At 44.3% G+C, this 18,308-nt stretch overlaps 1 protein-coding gene across 3 annotated transcripts in view; it reads right to left on the reverse strand.

Annotated features, from left to right (window-relative positions):
- The window catches only part of efr3a (EFR3 homolog A (S. cerevisiae)), a 61,878-nt gene that overhangs the window by 27,541 nt on the left and 16,029 nt on the right, over positions 1–18,308 (reverse strand). For all 3 annotated transcript variants that reach the window (XM_058627192.1, XM_058627183.1, XM_058627201.1), the window contains exons 3-5: positions 15,831–15,907; positions 10,184–10,311; positions 7,693–7,843 (exon numbers count right to left, since the gene is read on the reverse strand). In XM_058627192.1, coding sequence (XP_058483175.1) covers positions 7,693–7,843; positions 10,184–10,311; positions 15,831–15,907 — 356 coding nt within the window. The remainder of the gene's footprint in view (positions 1–7,692; positions 7,844–10,183; positions 10,312–15,830; positions 15,908–18,308) is intronic.

Raw genomic sequence — 18,308 nt, forward strand, 5'->3', positions numbered from 1 at the left:
CCGCCCACTTTCATTTTTCAACGCACATTCCCCGAAACACTAATAAACGTAATTTTACACCAGGTCTGATGCGGTTGCAAAAATTGGTAAGTTTTGGGGCATGTTCAGGGCCTCTACAACGCGATTTACTTTGGTGAAGAAGAAGAATTGGAATAGTATTCATTAGTGTGACGGCCTGGGGGAAAAAACTGTTCTTGTGTCAAGCAGTTTTGGTGTACAGTGTTCTGTAACGCCTGCCAGAGGGAAGAAGATCAAACAGGTTGTTTCCGGGATGTCATGGATCTGCAGAGATATTACTTGCCTGTTTCTTGACTCTGGATGTGTTCAAGTCCTGGATGGTGGGCAGTTTAACACCAATGATTCTCTCTGCAGTCCTGATGGTGCGATTCAGTCTGTTTCTGTCCTGTTTGGTGGCTGGGGCAGGTTGTACTTCCTGAGCTGTTGCAGGAAGTACAGCCTCTGGTGGGCCTTTTTGACTATGGAGTCAATGTTTGGTGCCCACTTTAGGTCATGGGAGATGGGGGATCCTAGAAACCTGAAGTTTTCCACAGCAGACACAGTGTTATTGAAGATGGTGGGGGGGGGGGGGGGGGGGGGGGGGGCAGAGCAGGGGAGTTACTCCTGAAGTCCACTGTCATCTCCACAGTTTTGAGCGTGTTCAGGTTCCAGGTTGTTCTGACCATACTAGAGGACCAGTTGTTCCACCTCCCGTCTGTATGCAGACTCGACGCCGTCTCGGATGAGGCCGATGACTGTTGTGTTGTCTGCAAACTTCAGGAGTTTGAGAGATGGGTCACTCGAACTGCAGTCGTTAGTGTAAAGGGAGAAGAGCAGTGGGGAGAGCACACAACCCTGGGGGGCGCCAGTGCTGATTGTCCAGGTGCTGGAAGTGATTTTCCCCAGTCTCACCTGCTGGCTCCTGTCTGTGAGGAAGTTTGTAATCCACTGACAGGTGGGGGCTGAAACGGAGAGCTGGGTGAGTTTGGAGTGCAGGATGTCCGGTATGATGGTGTTGAACGCCGAGCTGAAGTCCACAAACAGGATCCTAGCATATGTCCCTGGGGAGTCAAGGTGATGCAGGATGTAATGCAGACCCATATTGATTGCATCATCCACTGACCTGTTTTCCCGATATGCAAACTGCAGGGGGTCCAGCAGGGGGCCTGTGATGTCCTTAAGGTGGCACAACACCAGTCTCTCAAAGGCCTTCATGACCACAGACGTCAGGGCCACGGGCCTGTAGTCATTTAGACCTGAGATTGCTGGTTTCTTGGGGACCGGGATTATTGTAGAATGTTTGAAGCAGGAGGGGACTTCACACAGCTCCAGTGATGTGTTGAAGATCTGTGTAAAGATGGGGGCCAGCTGGTCGGCACAAACCTTCAGACAGGAGGGTGACACGCCGTCTGGGCCTGGAGCTTTCCTGGCCTTCTGTTTCCTAAAAGAGTCAGTTCAGAGTCAGTCAGCTGCTGTTTTCAGTCTTTCAGCTGGAGACCACTCACCCTGACTGACCTGGTCCCCAGACACTGGGCCAGAGCAGCAGCATTGTCCAGGTGAGGTCCGCACACCTGAACCACACGGCCCAGGGTCAGGACCCTGGCATCGCACAGTTTCTGGAGTAGCGACGGTCCTGCGACGCAGTGGAACCATGTCCCGTGAGTCACTGGTTCTTTCAGGAGCCAGAAAATAGAGTCACAGCGCCCTCTTTTCTTACAGAAGAGTCCCCACACTTTGAAGAGTCCTTTATAAAAGGTGGGGAAATTATCCAGGTTAAGTCCACGTAAATCCATTAAAACAGAGAGTCTGCCAGACCCGGTCCACCGCTCCAGTATGACACAAGCCACCGGCATCCAGACCAAGTCCGAGGATCCAGTTAAAAAGCACCGGATGTGCTGGAGTTTGAACGCTGCTCTCCTGGCCAGGTGTACGAGTCCGTGGCCCCCTTCCTCTTTGGGGAGAAAGAGGACGCTCTGGGGGACCCAGTGCAGACAGTCCCAGACGAAATCCACCAGAGCGGCCTGTACTCTGGAGAGCACATTCTCAGGGGGGGTCCAAGCACATCAGGAGGAGACCAGGTTGTTAATCACCAGGATCCGACCTTTAAAAGACATTTTTGGACGAATCCATCTCCATCTGTTAAAATGACCTTCGATTCTTTCAATAACATTCTCCCGTTTTTGGAGGTGGTGGGGACATCGCCGAGATGAACACCGAGGTATTTAAAACCTCCTCTCTTCCATGTTAAGCCTCCTGGTAAAAACAGCATTCTCTCCAGTCCATCTCCAACTGCCAAGGCCTCGCTTTTCTCCCAGTTGACATTGGCAGAGAAGACTTTCCGGAAATCATTAGCTGTTTCGCTCAGGACCTCAATGTCCTGTTGGTTGTTTATAAAAACAATGACATCATCGGCATAGGCAGAAAGTTTAAAACAATTATCACAACCAGGAAAATGAAAACCAGACAAGCAAGATCTCAGTCTCTGTAAAAAAGGTTCCAAAGCCAGAGATTAGAGCATGCCTGACAGGGAGCAGCCCTGTCTGACACCTCTGTGAACCTTAAAGGGGACATATTATGAAAAATCAACTTTTTAATCATTTTAATACTTATATTTGGGACTCTGGAGGCCCTACCAGTCGTGGAAAAAGTGTGCAAAAAGAATACTCAGTCCTTTTTTCGTGGTCCCCCTGAGCGTAAGTATAGGCGATAAAACACGCAATGTTGAATTCCCTGCGCATTATGATGGCAGCATGCGCATTTCACCGCGAATGTTACCACCCCGCCAGTAAGTTTACTTCGAGAGCTCCACCTTAGCTCCACCTTGTCCCTTGTGCCGACAGTATTTCACCAACGTACAAACACACACATTTTTAAGAAAAGGTCAAATAGAGCTCATAACTGACCATTCTGACACGTCCTAATTAAAAATATTTGTTCAGTACGTCCTCCATGACCGGAGCACAGACTCAGTCTTATACAGTCACATACAGTGGCAGTTGATGCAGCTCGCCGCTCGGCAGTGGCGATCAGTGGTGGCCATCAGCGGTGCTGTCCCTTAGTCTTTTTAACTGATTTACAGTGCGGCACTGTTCGGCTTGTGTCGGAGGTCTCTTCCTGTGATGGCAATCTCGCTGTTTTCCGCGCACGCTGCCATGTTGATATTGTCAGAGAACTAGTGGAGGGAGGGGGAGAGGAATGGAGCGGAGGGAACAGGAGCTGTGTGAGCGCAGTAAAAAGGACTAATCAGAAACCCCCTGGAAGAAGTGGGTGTGTATTTGCCTGTGTCTCATTTGCATATAAAGGGACCATGCACAAAACCGAGTGTTCTGAAAGGGGCGTTTTTGGCAGGGTTATTGAACTGCTATGGTGCTTCATCCTTATGGTATTTTGACCAAAGCACGTCACAGTCATGTTCATTAGGACACCAGGGAAATATTTTAACTTGGAGAAATAGGGTAAAATGTGTCTCCTTTAAAAAGAGCTCCCAAACCACCGCTAACCTTCAGCACACTCTCAATGTCACTATACAAGACTCTGATCTTAGCTATGAAACCTGAGCTGAAGCCAAAAACCAGGTACTGTTGTTCAACTCTGTCAAAGGCCTTCTCTTGGTGCAGAGAAATCAAACCAAGCTTTGAGCCTAATGAACCAGAGAGGTCCAAAACGTCCCGAATTAAGGTAATATTATCAGATATCAGCCTGCCGGGCACACAGTAGGTCTGGTCTACGTGAATGACCTGCTCGATCACTCTCCAGAGCCTCTTTGCCAGGAATTTGGAGAGCAGCCTGTAGTCAGTGCACAGCAGTGACACAGGACGCCAGTTCTTTATTTCAAGCAGGTCTCCTTTCTTTGGGAGGAGGGCCCTCCTGCAGCTCAGAGGCAGCCGTCCCTTGTCCAGGCTGTCCTGCAGGACACACAGCACATCCTCCTCGATGATAGAATGTCTTATAAAATTCTGCAGGGAGACCATCTATCCCGGCGGCCTTCCCACTCTGTAGACCCTGCAGTGCCTCCTGCAGTTCCTGGGCAGAGAAGTGTGCCTCCAGCTGCTCTTTGTCTCTTCAGACACTTTAGGCAAGTCTTTTAAAAAAGACAGCGCCACCTCTGGATCCTCTTGGAGCTCTGCCTCATAGAGTTCCTGGTAGAAGGAGGAGGCACACTGTCGAATATCTCCGTCCTCCTGCAGCAGTCATCCATCAGCAGGTATCAGGGAGTGCATCAGCCTCATCTGTCCACTCCTACGCTCCAACTCAAAGAAAAAATGGGACGGAGCGTCCAACTTTACTGAATCGAGATCGTACGAGAGCACCTTGAGCGTGGAAGCCCAGCAGGTCAGACAGAGCTGATCTTTTTTCTTTGAGAACTCTAAAACGTTCTCGATCTCCTGTGGAGTCTGCTAAACCCTGCAGCTCCACCACTTCTCTCTCCAGATCTTTCATAGACCTGGTCATGTCCCTGGTGACATTAAGAGTGAACTGTAAGCAGAGCTGTTTGATTTGGACTTTTCCAACGTCCCACCACTGCTGTAACGAGCTGTACTCAGATTTGTTTTTTCTAAAATAAAACCAAAAATAACTGAATACATTCTTAAAACCATTTTCTGACAACAGTGTGGTGTTAAAATGCCAGTATGCACTTTTACATCTGATGTTTTTTTATATAAACCACACAGTGCACAAGAGAGTGGTCAGAGAAACCCACAGGACTAATAAAACAATTCTTAAAAACATTGACATGGTGCTCATAACAGTAAAAACGATCAAGTCTGGCCAACGACAACAAGTTGTGCAGCGAGCCCAGGTGTACTGGCGCTGATTCTTGTGAATCGATCTCCACACATCACAAAGCTCAACATTTTTTATTTTTTTGTCAGACACTTTTTTGAAGCAGCACTAGGTTCTAGGTGATTTCTGTCCAACACAGGGTTCACTGTGCAATTAAAATCCCCTCCTAAAAACAGATATGTGTCATTACAACACTTGGAAAGGGCTTCTTTCAAAGTATCTAAAAACACCAGTCCGTCTCCTCCAATAACAGGGGCATATACATTCATAAAAACCATTTTAGTTCTCTCGAACTCTGCCGTTATTTTTAAAAGTCGTCCAGGGACGTCAGGGAGTGAATTCTCTGGAGAAGAGATTCCCGACCCCCCCACTGTCTTTGTGGCTTAAGACCACCTCCCCAAGAGAGAGAGAGAGAGAGGGAGATGGGGTGAGAAAGAGACAGAGGGAGAGACAGAGAGAGAGAGAGAGAGAGAGGGAGAGAGAGAGGGGGAGAGAGAGAGAGACAGAGAGAGGGGGAGAGAGGGAGAGAGGGGGAGAGAGAGAGAGAGAAGCTGAAAATCACAAAAACTTTAATTTTGTTTTAATTGATTAAACGATGATCAAAGTTTAGTTATTGATGAGTTGTTGTTTTAATCTTCAAATGTTAACGGAATTAAAACTAAACTTTTTGTTTTTAAGATTCAAATTTCATTTTTAACTGTAAATTCATGTCAGCTCAGATTATCACTGATTGTTGCCATTATTGGTCTGAATATCAGCCAAAGAAACAGAGAGACCAGGTTCTGGATCTGTGCTTGGATTCAGGTGTGGACACAGAGACCAGGTTCTGATCAGTGCTTGGACTCAGGTGTGAACACAAAGACCAGGTTCTGGATCTGTGCTTGGACTCAGGTGTGGACACAGAGACCAAAGACCAGGTACTGGATCTGTGCTTGGACTCAGGTGTGGACATAGATACCAGGTTCTGGATCAGTCTCTGTTGTTGTTCACTGGTGAACTGGAGGTGATGGAGATAATGATCACGAGCAGGAGAGAGCAAACCCTCTTTTGTCCTCACGATCATTTTCTCCTTTCAAACGAGCTCAGAGTGTCTTCTGTGTCCACTTCAGCATCTGTGACAACAACACTCCTTTTTTGTACCTGACCTCTGACCGTGTGTGTGTGTGTGTGGGGGGGGGTTAATGGAGGATGAGCAGCAGAGTGCTTCTCCTCTTCTTCATCCTCCTCCTCATGTATCATGACTGTGTTGCAGCAGCTCAGGTGTGAGAGTGTGTGATGACTCAGCTCACAGGTCACGACTGACCACAGTGAGTGGGACACGTGACTTACAAATTAGTCTTATTCAAATGCAGCTGCAACAACAACAACAAATAAATAAAATATACATGAACAATAATAACAGGGACGTCTGAGTGTCGACCTAAACGCTAGACATTTAGCTGTGCTGATGAGAGGCAGCGACAGACCTCTGTTTGATTGATGAAACTGATTTTAGACACTTAAACCACTCACTCTCCCACACCAAAGCAGGAGTTGTTCATCACTAACTTCAAATGTCTTATTTTGTAAAATTCGGCATTGAAAAATTTTCATTCAGATTGACTTCAGTGACACAAAGTGACCACAAGAGGCAGCAGAGGACCAGCAGCTCCAGTGAAAATCACTGATTTTCCCTATGGGTTTTGGTGGGGGAGAGTGAGTGGTTTACAAACTTCAGTTTCCTGTTGGAAAAGTCTGTCTCACAGTGAGATAAAGACGTGAACATGTTCTTAAGATATCGTAGATTTTATGTGGCTTCACTGAAAATGTGCCTGCCTCTCCCAGCAGCAGGGGGTGCTCACAGCTCAGTCAGTGCTGACTGTGTCAGTACTGCACACAACAACTCCCAAAAAAATAAGATAAACTAAATAAAACACCTGAATATAATTAATATTAATGTTAAGATAAAAAGCTGATTTAACACTGATCATTATTAGACTCGATAATCCTCCAGCATCTTCTGTCCTTCACAGCAGCTGAAGATGAAACCAAAGTTTCTCTTCTCTTTCCATCGTCTCATGTGAGAGGAAACAGAGCTGAAGGTTTCCATGTGGAAGCTTCTGCATTATTTACACTCTGACAGAGGAGACACACACACGCACGCACACACACACACACACACACACACACGCAGACACAGACACACGTACAGACAGACACACGCAGACACACACGCACAGACACACACACACGCAGACACACACACACACACCAGACACACACACACGCACACAGAGACACACAGTCTGGATTATTATAATATTTCTGTGTTGTTGTGTTTCTTTCTTCTTGTAATTATCAGCTTAATGACTTTGTTTGTTTGTGTCTTCACAACAACAACAGGGAGATAAACCATTAACGTAAGGTAAAAACTGCTCGTCTGCTTCACTGGAGACTCTTAATTAGTGTCAAACATCACAGCCAGAGAGGAAAGGTCAAGGGTCAGAGGTCGTGGTCCGCTCATTTACAGAAGGTTTTACCATCTCCATTTTTTTAAGAGAGAGAAAAAAACTTTCAACTTTAAATGTCAGAAAGTTTCTCACTGGGAATGAGTTTGGCATTTAAAGATTTTAGACACTTAACAAAAGATTCACATCAGTTTAAATCTACGACATCTTTAAGAACATGTTCACGTCTTTATCTCACTGTTACACAGGAAACTAAAGTTTGTAAACCACTCACTCTCCCACACCAAAGTCCATAGAGAAAATATAATATTTTTATGAATATTTATTTAACAAAAATAAAGTGACGTTTTCTGTCAGAGATAAATCAGAAACATAAGTGTTTAAACGTGGTCGTGGTGTCGGGAGACACGGGCGAGATGTCTCACTGAACGATACAATAGCACGGAGGTTCTTGGACTCTTACCGAGTTGGTGCCAAGGACCTGCAGGTCAGGTTCTCTGGACTCCAGCAGTTTGGCCACCATGTGCAGGAAACTCTCCACGAAGGGTTTGATGCTCTGAGAGTGACAGGCCATCAGCAGCTGGTCCAGAGCCTCCATGGCGATGACCACGTACCTGACAGAAGACAAGCGGTGGACGACCCGATATTTATGAAAATCAATATCCCAATATTTTTGGGGATTTTGCCGATAACAATAATTGGTGATATTTTGCAATCCTCAGAAATGTGTTAGCAAAAGCATGGAAGGCCTGTTGTACCAGCTGCTCTTGTTAATAGTTTATTATATCTTAATGAGAATAATGACAAAAAACCACTGGTTCAAGAAAAACAGGATCAGAAAAACTTATTCATTAACTTAAACATTCTTTCACAATATTTCACAACGAGCAACAAAAACTATCATAAGAGCATTTTAAACTAATGTAAACAATACTCATCATATTTGAACTACAAGAACTAACATGAGAATGTAGATACACATTAAACTGCTGCCAAAGTTTGTGAGTGTGTTTTCTTGTCGTCTTGATTGACCGCTGACTGCCAAAGCTTTTCATATTCTTAATATTCTGTGCGCTGATTCACAGACGGTGAAACAAATTGGTTGTCGATAGGGCTGGGCGATATATACTAAAACTGATATTGCGATATTTTTTGTTTGAATGGCGATATGCGTTATTATAACGATATTTTGAACAGAACGGGTTAGCTCGCTAGCTCACCGGTTGGCCACTCAGCTGACAGCTGAAACAGCTGACAGAAACCCGGTGTCCGGAGTGTACAACAGAAACCCAGAGACAGGGAACCAGAGCCTCGGTGTCGGACACTGTAAACAACGAGCCGCTGATGTATTTTAAGTCCACTTGGAGCCAAAATCTGCGGCTAACAGCTGAGTGGCTAACAGCTGGTGCCGCTTAAAACTAGTGATGACAAACAGGCATTACGTCACCAGATCAACTTTTATTTTGTATTAACGAGTAACGAAGATGGTTAAGAAAAATGTATCGGAGTAAAAGTACACATTTTATTTAGGAAAATAACAGTGCCATCATTGTTTTTCTTTTTCTCTCCACCTGCACCGTGTCGTTTTCGTTCAAATGTCTGTTGTGATGTGAAGCGTGGGCGGGACAACACTATTGGCGCATTTCCAGCGGCTCTACTCGCCTCGCCTCGCCACGGCACGGTTTAAGTAGCGTTTCCACTAGCCTGGCTGCTCCTGGTACCAGGCTGCTCAGGCGAAGTTCCAAGCATGTTTAAAATCAGGTACTATGCGATGATTGGTCAGACTGCCGGCCGCTGAGTCCCGTCACAGGAAGAGACCTCTCACACACAAATCAAGCCGAACAGCGCCAAACTGTAGATCACTTAAAACTACTTAACAATCCTAACAATGTGGGTTAAACTACCAGGGAAACCTCTATATTCAACAGGAGTCTTTTAAAGTGGAGTGGTGTATTTAGGGACAGTGCCGCTGATCGCGAGCCACAGACCGCTGCCGCTGTAGTCTGTGGAGTAGGAGGCTGTACTCCGGAGACGCGTGGACAGAAATCAAGCCGAACAGTGCCGAATTGTAGATAAATTAACTACTTAACAATCCTAAAAACGTGGGTCACGACTAGTCACTTGTGTGTGTGTGTGTGTGTTTGTATGTGGGAGGGTGTGTGTCGCGTATAAAACAAAGTCATCGTAGTTTCACTCAGCCATGCAGTTATGACTCCACCCACGTTAAGTAGGTACTTTTTTGTAGTGGAGATGCAACCTAATCGTGTCGTGTAATGCCGAGGCGAGGCGAGTGGAGTCGGTGGAAATGCGCCATATGTAGTACGTAGATGTAAGGGCCGTGGCTGAGCAGCTGAACTAGGCTTGTCGGCTGAGAGAGAAGTGGTCGGCTTTATTAAATAGCGTTCGCAAGGCAACATAAAAATAATATATAATATACCAGTATGGCAATATTGTCTCAACTACATATCTCTTTCAAAAATATACCTGTTGTCGAGTCTTTGACGGCAACCGCTTTCCCACATGGTTTACAGATTGGCGTCTTTTGAGTGACATCAGTGTTTTGGAAGCTAACCCACCTCCATGTGAGAGAGGAGGATCCACGCTTAACTACTAAATCTAACCATGTGGATTCTGAGGCTGATAGAGTTAGTGTTTGTTCATTCATGTTTAACTTCAGCTGTACATGCAGCTATGTTAGCTTGCTGTTGTGAAGCGTGGACACCGCATGTGTTCTCATGCACATGCGCCGCAGTCTGTCCTACTATGCTTGATCATGCCGTGTATGTGTGGCCTCTCAAAAAGGCGTGTTTTGATTGGTTCTTGCAAAATGATTCCGACATACTCGTTATTATGATTTCACACATCATTAAAACAACAATTAAGATACTATTGTGGACAATATATATCGCACACCCCTACTGCAGAGTGTCACACGTTTCAAAAGTGTCACTCACCCATATCGATGTCGTACGACGTCTCTGCTCAGTCTCTCGGCGAGATAAGCTCCGATCCTGTCCAGTTTCTCTGGAGCCGACACGGCGTAGAAAGTCAGCTTCTCCATGTCGGATTTACTGAGGCCACCCTGCAGAATTTAAGAAACGAAAGCGAATGAGCTCATGAACGAGGGCGTCTAATCCCTTCCTGTTACTGTGTTTCAGCAAATTAAATCTTCATCAGATAGCTACTATGTTCACGTCTTTTTCTCACTGTGAGACAGACTTTTCCAACAGGAAACTGAAGTTTGTAAACCACTCACTCTCCCACACCAAACCCCATAGAGAAACTCGGTGATTTTAGCTGACGGGGACGCAGGAGTTGTTGGTCTACTACTGCCTTGTGTGGTCACTTTGTGTCACTAAGGTAAATCTGAATGAAGATTTTCAAATGTCGAATTTAAAAAATGAAAAATTTAGTGATGGAGGCAGCAGTGGATCAACAACTCCTGTGTGCTGTTATGTTAAAATCATTGATTTTCTCTATAGGGTTTGGTGTGGGAGAGTCTTAAGATGTCGTAGTCTTACACTGACGTACCTCATACAAACATACTTGGGTGTAATAAACATGGGGCTGCCCCTTTAACTTTAGAGTGACACAGTGTTTTCAGCTGGTGTGAAATAAAAGAGCTTGAACAGTGGCGACCTCGTCTAATTAATCTGACAAGGTCTCGACTGGTGGAGTGTGTGTTCACACTGAAGCACCAGGAGACAAGTGAAGGAAAAACCTGTTTTAATTACCGCATGCCATCCAGGCAAATGGGTTATAATACTGTAGGTTGTTGTGGCGTTGTTTAATAACCAGATTTATGACAGTGTGGAGGGAAACTATGAGGAGGGGGAGGAGCCTCTCTTATTCATCTTAAAACATGTCAGCGTTTGCTCAGAATTCAGAAAGTGCTGAGTCACTGTTAACTCCTCCTACACATTTACAGTTCACACATCAAAATCAGTGTTTACACCCTTTCCTGATATTTATATTTTCAATTCATTTCATTTTTTACTGCGATTTTTTTCACCCTAATGGAACCCTAATCTCCCTTAAACTGTGACTAGCTTCTAGTTCATAAGTAGCCTCTAGCTCTAGCTTGTGTCTAGCTTCTAGCTCATAAGTAGCTTCTAGCCCTAGCTTGTGACCAGCTTCTAGTTCATAACTAACTTCTAGCTCTAGCTTGCGACTAGCTTCTAGCTCATAATTAACATCTAGCTCTAGCTTGTGACTAGCTTCTAGCTCATAACTAGCTGTTAGCTTTAGCTTGCGACTAGCTTCTAGCTCATAATTAACTTCTAGCTCTGGCTTGAGACTAGCTTCAGCTTGTGACTAGCTTCTAACTCATAACTAACTTCTAGTTCTATTTCAAACTAGCTTCTAACTCATAACTAGCTTCTAGCTCTAGTTCATAACTAGCTTCTAGCTCTAGCTTGTGGTTGGCTTCTAGCTCTAGCTTGCAACTAGCTCCTAGCTCATAATTAACTTCTACCTCTAGCTTGAGTCTAGCTTCTAGCTCTAGCTTGAGACTAGCTTCTAACTCAGGGGTGGGCAATTATTTTTCCCAGGGGGCCAAATGAGCAACTGAAAATATTTTGGAGGGCCGGGCCAAAATGCCGAACTCAATTATGCATAATATACATTTTATTGCTATATAAAAAGCAGTAAATGGCATTGTTTTGACCGCTGGTAAGAGTGTATGTTATTATTTGGCAATGAAAAGGTGAGGTTAGCTTTCAAAAATATCATTTATTCAAATAGAATTTCCAAAATGATAAACAAACATGTGAATAAACATGTGAAACATTTGACTCATTTTCAGTCACATTAATAACAAAGGGCATTTTGAGTTTCATATACTATTGAAACAAGGATTTTCTTAGCTTTCTAAAGACATCACATCATCTTTGTAGCCAAAATAAACAAGACATGTCACTGAACTGTGTAAAGAAAAGTGTCCCAGTTTTGTAGCCTGTTTGACTTTACATGCCTATTTTAAGGCATGTTTTCAGAACTGTGCAAGAAAGAAAAAGATCCCATTTCACTTGTTATATTGCCACATTTTAGTGTTCTTCAGTTCTTTTTTTTTTCATTCAGTGTGAGAAATCCAGTCTCTGTTGAGCTTTAACAAGTCCATCAAAGTCAGGTTGAATGTCTGAGATGGAGATGCGAAGCACAGCTGACAGATGTTCATCAGTGAGAGAGGATCTGTACCTAGATTTGGTAAACTTCATGACTGAGAATGTCTGTTCACATATGTAGGTGGATCCAAAGAGAACCAACATCTTCTGAGCATGTCTCCTCATGTTGGAAATTGAAGTTCTCCTCCTTGAGAGCAGAGTAGAACTCTAGCAGTGATGCTGACTTAAAGTGCTCTTTCATTAGTGAATCAGACTGCAGGTCAATGAGTTCAAGCTGAACAGCAGTGGGTGCACTATCAACACTGCAGGTAAAGGGAGAGGAAACCAGCTGCATTTCATTCTCAACCTTTTTGAAATCTTGAAAAGGCCTTGAAAATTCCTCATGCAGTGCTCCTAACATGGATGAGTACCTGTGCTGGTGATCAGCTGATGGTTTGACTTTTTTTAGGGTTTTCATGTGTTTGAGATTGTTGCTGCCTAGTTGCCTTGAAATTAATTGCAACTTTGTCATGAAGGCTTTCACATGGCTATGCATTTCATGAGCAAAAAGGCCCTTGCCCTGCAGTTGTGTGTTCAGTTCATTCATCATTGCAGTCACATCAACAGCAATTGTTAAATCTGCCATCCAGTCCTTATCAGACAGCGCTGGGATGGTTTTGCCTTTCATCTCACAAAACTCTTTTATCTCTGATTTCAGAACCCAAAACCCTTTAGCACTTTGCCCAGGCTGAGCCATCTGACAGCTGTGTGGTACCTGACATCACCACGTTCGCTCTCTTGCTCCTCCAATAGTGAAACAAACTGCCTGTGATTGACCTTTGATACTGCCTCGCGCTCTGATGAAATTAACTGTTGTAGTAACAACATCAACCACATGGCTAAGTTTTATCACTGACTTGCACAACGCTTGCTGATGAATAATACAATGTACAGTATAAACACCAATTTCTGCTCTGCGTTGAGTTCACTCACTTTATCTCTTCAAAAGCCCAACATTTTTCCGTCAAATTCGGACATCCATCCGTAGTGACACCTGCCAGTCTGTCCCATTCGAGTCCCAGTTTGTCCATGCATGCTTTTACCTCGGTGAACAGATCACTCCCTGTTGTGGTTCCTTTCATTGGCCGCATTGCTGCCAGCTCCTCTGTAAGCTTGAAGTTGCGCGTTATCCCCCGGAGGAATATGAGCAGCTGGGCTGTGTCACGGACGTCACAGCTCTCATCCAAAGCCAAAGAAAAAAAGTCGAAGCTTCCCACTTTACTTTGCAGCTGAAACTCCAGATTCTCTGCGATGTCCTTCACCCTTCTCATCACGGTGCGGCGGGACAGCGGGATGTTTTCAAACGCTTCTTTTTTCTCTGGGCATAGCAGTGCTGCGGACTCGGCCATGCACTCTTTCACAAACTCCCCCTCCGAGAACGGCTTACTGTTCTGGGCGATTTTGTGGGCTATCACAAAGCTGGTTCTGGTCGCTGCATCCCTGGCTGAATGCAGCTTTGTAAAACAGCCTTTTTTTTTTTCCTAGCTTTGTTAGTAAATCCGTTGATGTCCGCGCTCGTTCGGTATCAGTCAAATTTTTGTATTTCTCAGCATGTTTCGTCTCGTAATGCTGTTTCCAATTGGATTCTTTCAACACAGCGACATGCTCCCCACAAACCAAACAGACAGGTTTACCCTTGACTTCAGCAAAGAAAAAACTAGTAGTCCATATTTGTTTGAAAGTTCTGCTTTCGGCATCCACTTTCCTCTTTTTGGCATGAGCTGACATTTTTCAGGGGTGACAAGGAAGGTAGACAAGTTGTCAATCACAAGCATTTCACGTGCACAGTTGATGTGCACGATTGCGTGCACTGTGAGAATAAATTGGCTTCAAAATAATGGTTTTAGTCCACCCATAAGATATTTAGAAAATATGTTTTATTTTCTAATTATCATGTAATCTTTCGCGGGCCGGTCAGAATCATCCCGCAGGGGCGGATTTGGCCCACGGGCCGTACAATGCCCAAGTCTGTTCTAACTCATAAATAGCTTCTAGTTCCAGTTCATAACTAGTACCGCAAGCGGTAATGAACGGGTTCGAGCTTGAGGGCTTGCGAGTCTCCGTGCGTCCAAGTCCCCGCGCGAGTCCTCTAGCTCATCTCCCGTTCATTTACCGCTTGCGGTACTAGTTATTTTCTGTTGTAGTTATTTTCAGCTCGGACTATTTTCAGCGTCCCTGTGCTAAGTTAGAGGGCACTTCCTGTTTAAAATGGCCGACTTCCTGTTGGGTGAAAGGTGTGTCCGTAAACGTGTTCAAGGATGGTTCCTTTACTCACATATCAAATTTCGTGAAGATCGGACAATGTAAGACTTTACTTCCTGTTTTGGGAGTTCATCCTTTATAGACATGTTCCGGACGGGTCTGAGGTCTCACATATCAAGTTTCAAGTGGATAATCCCTGTTAAAGCAGCATGAAAAACTGTAAATGTAATTTCATCTGCCGTCACCAGGGGGTGCTGATTTTGACATGGAATATTTTCATATAGATTTGTAGGCAGCTACCTCCATCATGTGGCGAAAAAAAGGTACTGCATGAAAATGAATGAGGAACCACTCAGTTTAGTGAATCCTTTGCAGTGTTGCCATGGCAACACCGTTGAATGATTTGTTATCAGGTGCTGTTTTCAAAATGTACAGTTTTTGGATAGACTTCTTCAGCCATGGTCCATCTTGAACCCTAGCAAATTTGGTTGGGATGGGACCTTCTATCGCAAAGTTATAAGAGTTTTGAGTGAATCCTTTGCAGTGTTGCCATGGCAACACCGTTGAACGATTTGTTACCATATTCAGCACGCATCATCTACCATGTGTTTTGAATGTTTTCACCGATTTTGAGTTTGATATGATGAATTCTGTAAAAGTTATAAGCGAAATTGTGAATTTGTTGTATTTTCTGTTACCACCAGGAGGCGCTGTTTTCGAAATGTACAGTTTTTGCATAGGCATCTTCAGCAAGGGCCCATAATGGATCGTCACAAGTTTGGTTAACATCTGACCTTCCATCGCAAAGTTAAAAGAGATTGTTATGTGTTGCGAAGAATCGTGATTTTCGCCAACTTTGCTGCCCTTTTTCTTGTACACCATGATACTTATTGAAAAGATTTTGATACCTTTGGATCCTCAACTTGTCCACAGTGACCTCACCAAGTTTGAAGGTGATCCCATGAAAGATGTGGGACAAGTTTGTTCAAACACCATTGGTGCGAAATGGCCAAATTTGGCAAAAAATTTACTTTCAATCCAAGATGACGCTTTCCTGGTCGTTTTAGAGCATAGGCTGCAATCCCAGCATGTTTGGTTCAGATTGAACTCGGATTCAATAAGGTTCTTGCAACCTTGTTGCTCGAAACCTAATAATCCTTACGATTACAATAGGGTTCTTGCAACAGAGTTGCTCGAACCCTAACTAGCTTCTAACTCATAACTAGCTTTTTCTTACTTTGGGGTCCTCAGGGAAGATGTTGTCCACCAGGCGTTTGTACCTGGGCCTCAGTGGACCACAGCAGCCACAGACTCCTGTCAAACACAAACACAACAACAACACAAAAACACACACCACTGTTATAAACAACGTGAAGCTGAAATCAGGTGCAAAATATGTGACACACCAAGAGAAAACTGCGATCTCCTGACTGACATTGTACGTAATTATTCACCTGTAAGTGTGTGTTTGTGTGTGTGTGTGTGTGTGTGTGTGTGTGTAACGTGCTGAGCTCTGGGGCAAAGTTGGGTCACTTTAACACGGTTGAGTCTGGAGATTAATCAACTTCACTGAAGCTGGAGTTGGCTCGTCGACACGGCAACCCACTTCCCACAGCCGCCACTGCTTTACAGCATTCATTATGGATTCTGCAATTACCTGCTACATCAGGTCCACAAGACTAGGAAGAATAAGAGGATGAAGAAAAATTACATGGACAAGGAAAAGACAAAGAAGACATACTGACATGAGGTTGAGGAGGAGAGGAAATATAAGAAGAAACAATTAAAGTAAAAACATAAACAAAAAAACCCCACTCAAACTGATGAATCGATCATCAAAGTAGTTGGCAGGTTAATTTAGTAATCGATAGATAATAGATTATTTCAGTAGCCCTGAAGTTTATAAACCACTCACTCTCCCATACCAAACCCCATAGAGAAAATCTGTGATTTTAGCTGGCAGGGAAACAGGAGCTGCTGGTCCTCTGCTGCCTCGTGTGGTCACTTTGTGTCACTGAGGTGAACCTGAACAAAGGATTTGGATCAACAACTCCTGTGTGCTGTGATGTTAAAATCCCTGATTTTTTCTATAGGGTTTGGTTAAAGATAACAAACACTAAAAACGCTCAAACCAATTAAACAATTCTAAAAAATATCTTTTTATAGTAGTTGTTTTGGATAAAAAAATTATCATAAAATTAGAAACTTTAAATGTTTACACTAAAATTAACCATTTCTGCTTTAAATTCTAAAATCAAAACTTTATTCCAGAGTGTACTTATTGGAATTGTTATTAAATGAACAGTATTTTACACTGCGTCACAGTGTTTGTTGTGCGCAGGCAGAGAGAGAATGAATGAATGAATGACAGCGGCTCTGGATTGCATTAAAGCCCTCTGTGGCTGAGAGCACAGCGGCAGTTTCAGTGCAGTAATAGAGGCAATGCATCACTGTGAGTGTCTGACTCTAGATCTGCAGCGACGGCTGCATAATCACCGCCTCAGATAGAGAGATTGTGCCGTTGCTGGTGCCAGTGCTGGTGTGGTCACATGGTTCTGATGAATTACAGCGTCCACCCTCCAGCCAAGAGGAGGCCATTACTGCGGATCAAATCCATCATCGACGCAGTGGCAACAACAACAGAGAAATTAATAACAGCACCAACGCTTTTACGCAAACACCTGCTCCTCCTGTACAACTCAGACGTGATGACAGTCAGACTTTTAAAAAACACAAGATGAAGTTGTTATTTATGTTTCACCATGAAGGAACTTCAACTGCTCTCGCCTTCATGACGAAGCCTCGACCCAAACCTGAGGTCCATAGTACTGAGAAGTGGTTAGGTTGCATTAGCATTGTTAGCATAGCAGATCGTAGCCCTTACACTGGATCCTCACATTGTTTTCCCACAGCCTTGACTGAAGCAAAGATTTACGCAGTACTGAAAAGTAGCTAGTAAGCATTATGAGCATAGCTTTCTTTTAGCCCATAGGCTGGATCCTCACGTACTACCGTCTTCTTGAAGCCTCGAACTAAAGTACAATTTCACACTTAACTGCTTTGCAGGTAGTTAGCGTTAGCATTGTTAGCATAGCATTTTCTTAGCCCTTACACTGGATCCTCACATACGACCGTCTTCATGCAGCCTCAACCCAAGCACAAATTTCTGCAAAACTATAAAGCAGCTAGTTAGCGTTAGAATTGTTAGCAGGCTTAAGCCCTTACAGTGGATCCTCACATACTCTCGTCAACATCAATGAAGCACAGATTTCCACAGAAGTGAAAAGCAGCTAGTTAGCATTTGCACTGTTAGCCTAAATGCTGCTGAAGCTTAAAGTCGGACCTGACGGAGCATTCCAGTTAAAACCTCCAACTACGAACTGAAAACTCCTAATGGAATGCACCGTTCGTCGCCGGAGAGTGGACGTCAGTTCATGTTTACTAATAAAGTCAGAGACAAAAGAGCTGCAGGTTCACGCTGACCCACCAGAGTTAACCAGTCCTGGTCTGGTGGATGCTCGGCTGTAGTTAAAGGCTCCATCAGCCTCGGTGTGAGGAACCTGTCGGTATCTCGTCCACAGAGACGGCATGACTCAAATATGTCTCCCAAACTTCAGTCCTTCACCACTCACACATCAACGAGCGGCTGCTGGACGTCGTCGGCGTCTCCACCACAGGGACAACCTGAGCAGCTGAGGCTGTCACAGACAGGGTA

The sequence above is a fragment of the Solea solea genome, chromosome 1 (assembly GCF_958295425.1).
Source record: "Solea solea chromosome 1, fSolSol10.1, whole genome shotgun sequence".
Taxonomy (NCBI): Eukaryota; Metazoa; Chordata; class Actinopteri; order Pleuronectiformes; family Soleidae; genus Solea; species Solea solea.